The sequence below is a fragment of the Lissotriton vulgaris genome, chromosome 5 (assembly GCF_964263255.1).
Source record: "Lissotriton vulgaris chromosome 5, aLisVul1.2, whole genome shotgun sequence".
Taxonomy (NCBI): domain Eukaryota; kingdom Metazoa; phylum Chordata; class Amphibia; order Caudata; family Salamandridae; genus Lissotriton; species Lissotriton vulgaris.
Genome location: NC_141693.1, coordinates 1,778,669,063 through 1,778,681,336, shown reverse-complemented (window position 1 = coordinate 1,778,681,336; position 12,274 = coordinate 1,778,669,063). Strand labels below are relative to the sequence as shown.

The following is a 12,274-nucleotide window of genomic DNA, read 5'->3' as shown; positions in this document are numbered from 1 at the left end:
CCCCTCACCCTCAACCCCTCACCCTCAACCCCTCACCCTCACTCACCCTCAACCCCTTACCCTCACTCACCCTCAACCCCTCACCCTCACTCACCCTCAACCCCTCACCCTCACTCACCCTCAACCCCTCCCCCTCAACCCCTCACCCTCACTCACCCTCAACCCCTCACCCTCACTCACTCACTCACCCTCACCCCCTCACCCTCAACCCCTCACCCTCACTCACCCTCACCCTCACTCACCCTCAACCCCTCACCCTCACTCACCCTCACTCACCCTCACCCTCACTCACCCTCAACCCCTCAAACTCACCCTCACTCACCCTCACTCACCCTCAACCCCTCACTCACCCTCACTCTCACTCATCCTCACTCAACCACCCTCAACCTCACTCACCCTCAACCCCTCACCCTCACTCACCCTCAACCCCTCACCCTCACTCACTCACCCTCAACCCCTCACCCTCAAACCCTCACCCTCACTCACCCACCCTCAAACCCTCACCCTCACTCACTCACCCTCAACCCCTCACCCTCACTCACTCACCCTCACTCACCCTCAACCCCTCCCCCTCGACCCCTCCCCCTCAACCCCTCACCCTCACTCACCCTCACTCACCCTCAACCCCTCACCCTCAAACCCTCACTCACCCTCAACCCCTCACCCTCAACCCCTCACTCACCCTCACTCTCACTCATCCTCACTCACCCTCAACCCCTCACCCTCACTCACCCTCACCCTCACTCACCCTCAACCCCTCACCCTCACTCACTCACCCTCAACCCCTCACCCTCAACCCCTCACTCACCCTCACTCTCACTCACCCTCACTCAGCCTCAACTACTCCCCCTCACCCTCACTCACCCAAAACCCCTCACCCTCACTCACCCTCACCCTCACTCACCCTCACCCTCACTCACCCTCAACACCTCACTCACCCTCACCCTCACCCTCACTCACCCTCACTCACCCTCACTCACCCTCACTCACCCTCACTCACCCTCACTCTCACTCACCCTCAACCCCTCACCCTCACTCACCCTCACTCACCCTCATTCACCCTCACCCTCACTCACCCTCACCCTCACACAGTGCAATAGTTCTCAGACCATTTCAGTTAGAGCTTTTAGAAATGTTTATGGCTTTTTTTATTTTTAATACTTTAGCATTGGCTACAGGAAACAAAAATGCTAAACATTTACAAAAAAAACCCATAAACAATTCTAAAAGCACTAACTCTAATGGTGCGAGACCTATTGCATTTCCAATGCTTGTTGGGACAGGGAACAGACCGATGCCTTTGACAGAATCTACTGATCCCGAAGGGGCGGCGTTCAAAATCTCAATCCCTAATTATCGAACTGACGTCAAGATTACGATGTCCCTTTCACGGACTGCCAATGAAAGGCTGTCAGAAACTGTTTTTTGGGCCCAAAACAGGGCCCCTGTCCTTCGTGGACCAATGTAAAGTGGCCCTGTGGGCACATGTAGTGTCCCTAAGCACATCCATGATGTGTGTTCCATGGACCACATGGGGCACGGCACACTGTGCATGGGTGTGCACAAAGTGCTTATTTACACTGTGGCTTGAGCTGTGGCCCCTTTCAGGGCTGCAGCACAAGCCACCATGCTAAAGATAGGCGTGGGCAGAGAATTCCGCTGGCGGAGCTTGCAGATTTTTACATACTCTGCATTCCGCTGAGAATGCGAAGTTTATGCAAAACTTCGACTCCGCAGTGGAGTGGAGTTCAGACCCAAGCCCTCCCTGCCTCCACCCCCCCTCAATAAATATTTTAAAAATAAAAATGAAGGTAAAAAACACACTTACCTTTATTGCAGCGTCTCCGGGCTCCCCTCCTCCTGTTCGCAGTGATCTTTCCTGCAGAACCCCCTACATCAGACGTACGTCATGGTAGGACACGCGCAGTCCTACTCTCGACGTACATCTAACGTAGGGGTTTCTGTTTGCACTGCAGAAGAGACCACGACTTGGAGGAGGAGGGCAGCCCGGAGACGCCACGATAAAGGTAAGTGTGTCTTTTACCTTCAATTTTATTTTTATTTAAAAATATTTATATAGGGGGGGTGGCGGCGCGAAGCAGAGTGGTTTGGAGCAGAGTTTTTGCCCAACTGGATCTCCGCGTAGAGCAACTTTTCCAGCTTCGCCCGGGCCTGGTTAAAGAGCCCTTTTCCGACCACCAGCCCGGCTGTCGCATCATAATTGGGCAGTCGGACCGCCGCCTGCTTGTCGATCGGTCTCCTAACCGATGGATAGCGGGCGTCAGTCCGACCTCCCATTATCTTAATCAGGGCCTCAGTGTTTTTTACATTTTCTGATGGATTTTAATAAACTTGAAGCTTGGATCCCTGCATTCCACTTTACCCCCATTTTAGTAAGTACAGCTTGTGCTCCTGAGTGGGCTACTGGGCTAACAATATCCTACTATCAAAAGGCAAGTTGCAATTCGACCAATGTGGGATAACCAAGACAGACCTTTTGGCTACACTAGTGGTGCATGGAGACACCATCTTTCCAGTCAAGGCTGATATATGTAATGCATCAGGCAAGGACCAATACACAACACTGAAGCTTTTGTGGTGGTACTGCAGTGTCTCTGATGGTTCTGTAATTTGGTGGAGAACAGTGAGCCATAGTGGTTTGAATGTGTCTCTGTGGGGAATTCAAATGGGTGAAGCAGTCATGTGTTGGTGCTCCTGCCTGATAGAATCGCTTGTGTAATTGACCCCGATGTATAATATTTCACGAAATGATAAAGTGAATACAGTGGTGAATATTTGTTTGTACCACTGTAAATTAAAGAAGCTTTCTACTTAACGTGAATAATACATGCACTAACTGAATCAGTGATTAAGTCAATGAATAAATGAATGAATGCTGTTAGTTGTTGTTACTTTCCCAACCCCCTCTTTGATGCAGCTACTGGAACTCAAGAAGAGAGACAAGCATTCTTCTCAAATGTTATCTTCAATTTGACCAGGCATTAAAATTCTTGCAGGTAAAGTGTTGAAGTAGAAGGTGAAAATGTGATCTTTACAAGTAACAACAATGACAAATCAGTTTTGGTTTTATACATTTCAGGGCTGGACAAACATATTAATAGGTTTCTACTGTGTTTGCAAAGTGTCTATATCTTGAACAGCTGGAACCCCACTAAGGGATGTTGAAATTGTAAAAAAGTGATAAAATCAGAATAATGCAAATGAAAAATATCTCACTGCAGACTGTGGACACCAAAAGTTGTAACAATTATATAAATTCATGTGTCTTGGTTACAAGCAGCATAAGATGCTCCAATGTGAAGGTGTTCTATGAAACTTTGCCAATGATCTTTTACAGGATGTCCTAAACCGGTAGGAGGCTCAGGTTGCCACTCTAATCAGACAGCATTTCATGGCTGTATGCAGATGCTGGTTGTGGACAGCGAGCCTGTTGATCTCTACTTAATGCAGTTCGGCAAGCTGGGTCCATTCTCAGATGTCCTCTTCAACGTCTGCGCCATAGCTGACAGGTATGGTATGATGGAAGATGAAGACATTTCGGAGTCAAATCATTCGGCAAGGTATAATGCCTTTCTCAACTGTGAAGAGATGTCTAAACACATAAACATAGTACGTCTTTGTGGATGACCAAAAACAATAGGTTGTGTATTGACCATCCTATCATGCTGATAAAGGACCGAAAATAATATAGAACATGTGGGTGACTAAGTTTATCTTCTAACGGTGCAAAGTTGACTCCTAAATATTATTGTTGAATTAATCCTTCTGTTCATTTTATGACCATCCTAGCCACACAGTAAAATAACAGGCACAATAACATAGCGCCACATCTGCATAGCACCTGGAATTTCAGGGATTTTTGATGATGAGTAGTCATTGTTTAATCATCACAGTGTGGCAAACGTTATTGTTTTCTGGGCGAGCAGAGGCTCAGAACAGATCCACATCACTCCCAGATTGAGCTGTACAAGCGGATGCAATTATCCCACTAACACCTCCGGCACCTGCCCTGCCCTCCACCAACCTCCCCATCTAGCTATCTCTCACACACATACCAGTGTATCCCCTCATCCCCGTTCCCATTACCACCTCCTTTGAGTGTTGAACTGCTCAGAATCAGGTCAAATCGATGGAAAATGACACAGTTATTTTTGGATACAGCAGGTTATTCCCCATTCTGGGAGTTTAACTCATTACCTCTGTTGACACATGGGGAAATAGTACCAGAATCCCTGATTGCAGCATAGTATGTCCTCACAGAGTTAACTAGGAACTTGTAATCGGACCATAAAAGTATGGTTTTCGCCTTATTATTTAAAACTGCGATTTTGCATTCATAGACACATCTCTCTGATACTTCATATTAGACTGTATGCAAGGCAAAATGTATTAACTTCAATGTTTAATTTGTAACCTCTAACAAATAGGAAATTATTTTTTTAAATCACACTGATATCCTCCACAACACTGGCCCTGGAGTGCTTTTTTATGCACTTATGTTGCACCACCCACATTTCTACCTACTGGCACCGAGAAGTATGCCCTGCGGCATTTCGACTAAGCAGGCGGGACCAAGGGTTACATAAAGTGTAAATGTCGCCTGCACTACTTAATATCTGGACGATTCTATACTGCATACATAAACTTTGATAGCCTCTGAAGCCTCTCCTCTTTGTGCACACAAGTTGTGCCACTCACAGTTCTGCCGACTGGGATCAGGAACTACACCGAGTGTCACCAAGACAAGCACTACATACATTTTATATGCAGTCAAATCTCAGCAGCAACTGTTCACCACCTTTCCAGGCAAGATATTCCCTCTTTGAGGTTCTCCTTTACAGACCTCCTGTTGGACATCAATTCCAACACATTATTTTCAATATCAAATTGAATTCCAACTATCAAAGGTTATTGTAGCTCTCCTTTACTCTGTTATAAGCATTGCTGCAGCAATTAGATTCCATCAGGAGTAGAAGTCAGAAACTTATGGACTTGACTGTGTTCAATCGCCGTTTAAACATTCCTCTCTCACTCATGGAAACATACCTTTCTGCTTGGAATCACCCCTTCCAGGTGCATGCCAAACTTGTGTGAACATGGTGGAAGGTGTCTCCAGTCTTGGGATGACTTTGTCTGCTACTGTGAACTGACAGGATACAAAGGAGAGACATGTCACAAATGTAAGTGGATGAGGCGCTTCACCCCTATTTTACAAAATTGTTACCAGAAAGTGTGAGCCTAAATGGGACAAGAGGTTTCACTTGTGGTATAGGTGACTTTCTCCTACAGGTCACCACTGTTTCAAGGCCAGCCTTGATCAGCAGTTGGCAGAACAAGCCGTCAGCATCCAGCACTTGATTCTAAATTGGTACTTCCTCTCTATATTGCATGTGTCATATAGCATGGCAAAACTATTATGCTCACCACTTCGACAACTACTACATTATAAGTATAGTGTGAGTAGATATAATGGTAGGAGGGGTTATATAGCATGGCAAAAGCATTGCATTCACTACATTGACAACTACTGCCTTGTAAGTATTGCATGAGTAGATGTAAGAATGAGAGGCATTATTAAGTTTGACAAAAGTATTGCATTCATTGCATTGCCAACTACTGCATTATAAGTATGGGGGGCGTAGATGTGCGATTGACGATTATAGTGGTAGGTGATATTTTAAGGGCCCTATTATCTAGCCCAGTATAGTGACCTACAATCTGTGGATGTGTTTTGTTGGTTCAGGCCCACTATAGCCAGGGAGGGTTTCTGCTGTTCATTCTTTCTTCAGCATGTTTGTTTTCTGATGTATGTGCACACAAGTAATAAGTATGCAAAGCATAAACAATAAATGTACACAATTGCAGATTCGGAAGCGTGTCTCTCACAACCCCTGAAATTCTCACAGAGAGGCAAATGCACATAATATCACTGAATGACTGTCATGCATAGACATATGATGTCAAAAGAAAGATATGTTTTTTACATAGTATATGAGATCACTTTTGCTCATATTATGACTACAAATCACAATATATCGCTGTTTGTAGATTTCCAAATGCTCATTGATATGAAGTGAGCAGTCCGTCTTTATAGATGATTAAATTAAGCAGCTTTCCTCCATGCAGAAAAGCAGAACTTCCAAGTAGGATGATACAGCAGTTATCAATAATATTACATCATATATTTTAAAAGCCCACTGTGCCAAGTTTCTGTGCTGACCGACCAAGTGCTGTGAACATTAAGGTAACTCTCATAAAAATTATGCCAAAGTGCAGGCTTAGATAAGCGGACATGTACATTTATCCCCACAAATATGGTCCCAGCATGTGTCAGCAGTGAAAGACCTCTGATACTCCATTTAAAAAAAAATGATTGTTCTATTGTCAAAAACTGTTATGAGTGTGTACTCACAACAGGCATACTTCCTCGGAAAACGTTTGTACACAGATCTCTGGTTGAATAAAAGGAATTCCCCAGAAGATAATTTATTTGTCAACAGCCCTATAAAATGGTAGTGTCTAGCTTTGGGGGCCTAATTTTCACTACATGTTCATGCCTCATTGAATGCTCCTCAATGGTCCTGATTAAAAATGAGGGAAAGGAGTTAATGTACATACCATTTCTAAAGTACACAAACTTGCCAGCCTTAAAACAAGCCTTATTAGAAGATAAATACAGTAATTTAGTATTACAAGTTTAATACCAGAATGGAGAGGTGCTAGGTAGTGAGCCATACTTTATCATCTATCTGGCATTTAGGAATATGTCTCTTATGGTAATCATAAAATCTCTTGTAGTCTGCTTGACCTTATTCAAATGTGCAATAGCTGATCTGTTTGTCTGGTGGAGCTGTCTAGGTACTTCTGTAACAGAGGCTACCCTAGTATTTAATAAGGAGGAATTACATAACCCTAAATGCAGCCTGTAGGTGCAAAATAAAAGGGAATATCCCTAAGTACTATGCGGAGACAGTACAGCTAAGGGAATTCATCTAGGTATTCCATTACATAATAACACAAATACTGTTACAAGGATTGGTTGAGTCTCTCTGTTTACCCATCAGTCTGCGGGTGGTACCTGGAGGATTTGTAATTGCACTGTAAGTGCAAATGAAAGGTGAATATACTAAAACACTATGCAGAATTGTTATAGGACAGTACATCTAAGGCATGGATACTCACAAACTTTCTCTAAGGGGCCAAATTTACAGTGTAGTTTGTGGCCGAGGGCCGCACCGGTGGGGGCGTGGTCAGTGAGAGAGGGGGCAGGGCTAGAGACAAAAAAAAAACTGTGACCATGAGGTTGAACACAGGCCCTGGCAGCGGATGTCTTTGTCCACTGAGCCACCAGACCGAGCATACACACATATCTCTCTCTCTGTCTCCCTCCCTCTCTCTCTTTCTCTTCCTCCCTCCCTCTCTCTATTTCTCTACCTCCCTCTCACTCTCTCTCTCCGTCCCTCCCTCTCTCGTCTCCCTCACTCCCTCTGTCTCCCTCACTCTCTCTGTCTCCCTCACTCTCTCTGTCTCCCTCCCTCTCTCTGTCTCCCTCCCTCTCTCTGTCTCCTTCCCTCTCTCTGTCTTCCTCCCTCTCTCTGTCTCCCTCCCTCCCTCTCTGTCTCCCTCCCTCCCTCTCTGTCTCCCTCCCTCCCTCTCTGTCCTCCCTCCCTCCCTCTCTGTCTCCCTCCCTCCCTCTCTGTCTCCCTCCCTCCCTCTCTGTCTCCCTCCCTCTCTCTGTCTCCCTCCCTCCCTATCTCTGTCCCCCTCCCTCCCTCTCTCTGTCTTCCTCCCTCTCTCTTTCTCTACCTCCCCTCTCTGTCTCTTTCCCTCTCTTTCTCTCCATCCCTCTCTTTTTCTCCCTCCCTCTCTTTTTCTCTCCCTCTCTCTCTGTCTCCCTCACTCCCTCCCACTTCCTCCCTCCCTCCCTCCCTCCATCTCCCTCTCTCTCTGTCTCCCTCCCTCTCTCTGTATCCCTCCCTCTCTTGGTCTCCCTCCCTTTCTTTGTCTCCCTCCCTCTCTCCGTCTCCCTTTCTCTCCCTTTCTCTAAATGTCTCCCTCCCTTTCTCTAACTGTCTCCCTCCCTCTCTCTCCCTGTCTTCCTCTCTCTCTCCCTCTCACCCTCTTTCTCCCTCCCTCCCTCCCTTTGTCTCCCTCCCTCCTTATGCCTCTGCCTCCCTCCCCTCCCCTGTCTCTCCCTCTCTCTCCCTCCCCGACTCTCTTTCCCTCCCTCGCCTTCCCCTGACTCACCCTCTCTCCCTCGCCCTCACCTGACTCTCTCTCTCTCCCTCCCTCTCCCTCCCCTGACTCTCTTCCTCCCTCCCCTCACACTCCCTCCCTCTGTCTCTCCCTCCCGCGCCCTCCCCTCACACTCCCTCCCTCTGTCTCTCCCTCCCTCGCCCTCCCCTCACTCTCCCTCCCTCTGTCTCTCCCTCCCTCGCCCTCCCCTGACTCTCACTCTCCCTCTCCCTCACCCTGCCCTGGCTCTCCCTCCCTCCCTCCCTCTCCCCTGACTCTCCCTCTCTCTACCTCCCCTGACTCTCCCTCTCTCTACCTCCCTCCCCTCACTTTCCCTCCCTCCCCTCACACTCCCTCCCTCTGTCTCTCCCTCTCCCTCCCTCCCTCACCCTCCCCTCACTCTCCCTCCCTCTGTCTCTCCCTCCCTCGCCCTCCCCTCACTCTCCCTCCCTCTGTCTCTCCCTCCCTCGCCCTCCTCTGACTCTCACTCTCCCTCTCCCTCACCCTGCTCTGGCTCTCCCTCCCTCCCTCCCTCTCCCCTGACTCTCCCTCTCTCTACCTCCCTCCCCTCACACTCCCTCCCTCTGTCTCTCCATCCCTCGCCCTCCTCTGACTCTCACTCTCCCTCTCCCTCACCCTGCCCTGGCTCTCCCTCCCTCCCTCCCTCTCCCCTGACTCTCCCTCTCTCTCCCTCCCCTGACTCTCCCTCTCTCTACCTCCCTCCCCTCACTCTCCCTCCCCTCACACTCCCTCCCTCTGTCTCTCCCTCCCTCGCCCTCCCCTGACTCTCACTCTCCCTCTCCCTCACCCTGCCCTGGCTCTCCCTCCCTCCCTCCCTCTCCCCTCCCCTGACTCTCCCTCTCTCTCCCTCCCCTGACTCTCCCTCTCTCTACCTCCCTCACCCCCTGGCTCTTCCTCTGTCTCCCTTCCCTGACTCTCCCTCTCTCGCCCTCACTCTCCCTTCCTCAACCTCCCCTGTCTCTCCCTCCCTCTGTCTCTCCCTCCCTCTGTCTCACCCTCCCCTGACTCTCCCCCTCTCTCTCTCACTCCCTCCCTCGCCCTCCCCTGACTCTCTCACTCCCTCAACCTCCCCTGACTCTCCCTCCCTCTGTCTCTCCCTCCCTCGCCCTCTCTCTCCATCTCTGTCTCCCTATCTCTGTCTAGGCAAGGTGTATTAATTCTATTAGAAATATCACGAAAAGCAAGAGCTATTTGCTGCACACATCGAACCACCTTACCCAGCCTTCCCAAAATCTGCAGCACATTATTAGTGACTCCCTAATGTAGAGGGTGCACGAGAGCTGGCTGGACCACTGCAGCAGAGATCAGGTGTAATCCGGAGGGCAGAGATTCCAAATAAGGCTGGGCTGATTCAGACTTTCATCCCTTCAGTGTCGATAAAACAAATGCTACTCGAGGCTGCGCAGAGTGGTCTCCAAGTGGCTCGGTTCAATCAGCCACGGGGTTTGTCCTGATCACTGTAATTGTCCAACAATCCCCCCCCACTTCCCCCCCCCCCTCCTCCTCTGTGGCAGCCCGGGATGAGTCAGCTTGCCTGGCGCGCACACAGCCGGAGCACTTCACAGTTCTTTAAAAGATCCATTAAATCGTTAATGAGGCTTTGTTCTGTTTCACCTCTTCTGAGGCCCCTGCAGCTCCACTCTATGGCTGGAATTTCCCAGCCCCCGTAGAGCAGAGCCTCTCCGAGTCAGGCTGCATCAACCGCCGGTGTTTACTAAAACTCTTGAATTTTTTTTTTTTAAATTGGTACATGTCTGCAAGGTCCGGCGGGCCGCCAAGGAAGGCTTGCCGGGCCGCCACCGGCCCGCGGGCCGTACTATGAGTACCCCTGATCTAAGGGAATCCATAGAGCCTTATCCTCTAGGTGGCCCATTAGAAAATATTGCAAATACTATCCCAAGAACCGGTTGAGCTTCTCTGTTTGCCCATCAGTCTGTGGTGATAATTAGAGGATTTGTAATCCACAGATCCCAGAAACTGTAGCAAGGTATTCCAAAATGTAGGTATGAATTGAGATCCCCTATCTGTAATGATAGTATCTGGGAGCGCATGTAATTGGACTATCTATGTTACAAAATGCTGATCCCATTCTGATATACTTGGCAACGTAGTCAAAGGGAGGAAATAAAATAACCAAACTTAGTAAAATATTCTACTTCAACCAACACTGTTGTGTAACATTGTTAATCTTGCTGATTAACAATGAAATCCATAGAAACGCCACCCATGTATGATGAGGAATGTGTAATGGGTTCCGCATTCCTCCTCGGTTCACTTTTGTCTTGGACATAGATATCACAGCTCTTGATATACTGCATGTTATCTTTTTACACCGAAGGTCACAAAAAATTACATTATGACAACTCCAATAATAATAATAATAAGGCATTTATTAAGTGCGCAGCTACCCCAACCGAGTGTCCCGGCCGGGGCTATCACAGACAAAGAGCAGGGCCGCTGCCAAGCTGAAACTAGTCCTTACGACTAAATAGCCAGGTTTTAAGGGATTTACGAAACACGGGTTCCGACTGAATGAGGTGCAGGGAAAGTTTGTTCCAACATTGAGTGGCGCCCACCTCAAATGATTTACCTCCAGATCTAGCTTTTTCGAATCTGGGGGTGACAAGCAGGCGTTGAGTGTTGGACCGTAGAGTTCTGGTCTGCCCATATGGGCAAAGTCTCCTTCTGAGATAGTCCGGCCATAGACCTTTGCCAGCTCGAAAGGATAGTATCAGGGCCTTCAATTCAATTCGCTTAGCGATGGGAAGCCAGTGTAGTTGTCGCAGAAAGGGGGAGATGAGTTGTCTGAGCGGAGCGCCGCAGACAAGATGGGCCGCAGCGTTTTCTACTGTCTGCCGTCTGCGGAGCAATCCTAAGGAGAGACCCAAATATAATCCATACGCGTAGTCCAAATGAGAGGTTATCAGTGCATGGATAACCGTTTTGCGGGTAGGATTGGGCAGGTAGTTAATACATTTTCTGATGGTTTTGATTTTTCCAAAGCCGGTGGCGGTGACTGTTTGCACCTGCACTCCAAGGGATAGCTGTTTGTCCCATCAAACACCCACATTCCTGACCGATTCTTTGGGGAGTGGGGCCGTGCCCAGTTCCTCAGGCCACCACAGATTGGAGGAGATAGGGGAGGGTTGATTAAAAAATCAGATCTCGGTCTTATCTGCATTAAGTTTCAAGAAGTTGCGGGGTCATCCAGGCCGCAATGTTCTTAAGACAAGCCTTGAGCAGATCAAAAGTGGTGACAGATACCGCCTTAAAGGTGAACAATAGCTGAGTATCGTCAGCGTAGGATATAATTTTGATCCCGGTTTTAGAGATCATCTCCGCTAGCGGGGTTAAGTAAACATTAAAAAAAGAAGCGGGCTCAGGGCAGAGTCCTGTGGCACCCCCCATTTAAGAGGTTTAACAGGAGATGTAAAAGGGTGAGACGTAAAACTCCAATGTCTTGGTGATTCTCAAATGCCCCCTGCTGTTAGGGAATCATGAGTCCATACAAAGAAAGGTTTCTGCAAGGTTTTGGGTGCAATAAAAAATCGATTATCATAAAATAAATCCTATTTGATTATTCTCTGACCTTGGGATTCTTGTAACACTTAGTTCATAGTATGCTTATTCTGTATTTCCCAAATCTTTAGAAAAAAATTCTTCCTCACTAGGACCACCAGCTTTTACCACCAAGATTGTAAACCTTCCTCAAGTCCTGCTTCCACAGCAGCTGGACAGTAAAGGGACTCAGCTTTCCCATGCCTCTTTTCATGGAGGATAGAAGATCTTATAGTGAAATCTAGAGAAAAAGATCATCCATCTGGCATAACTAGAATTGCAGCACCTCATTGCTCTAATGGTGTAAGCTGAGGCATCAGTCTCTTCAATGAATTGGAATTCTTTAAAAGGATACAATAGTATAGGGGCAGATGTAAACTGTTCCTTTAATTCATAAAAGGCTTTTTACAAAATGCCCCTGTTTATCACATTAAAGTCA

At 47.8% G+C, this 12,274-nt stretch overlaps 1 protein-coding gene across 1 annotated transcript in view; it reads left to right on the top strand.

Annotated features, from left to right (window-relative positions):
• CNTNAP1 (contactin associated protein 1) overlaps positions 1–12,274 on the top strand; it is a 347,724-nt gene that overhangs the window by 236,405 nt on the left and 99,045 nt on the right. Inside the window, exons 10-11 of the mRNA XM_086924095.1 lie at positions 3,359–3,530; positions 5,095–5,201. Of these exons, the coding sequence (XP_086780221.1) occupies positions 3,359–3,530; positions 5,095–5,201 (279 nt within the window). The remainder of the gene's footprint in view (positions 1–3,358; positions 3,531–5,094; positions 5,202–12,274) is intronic.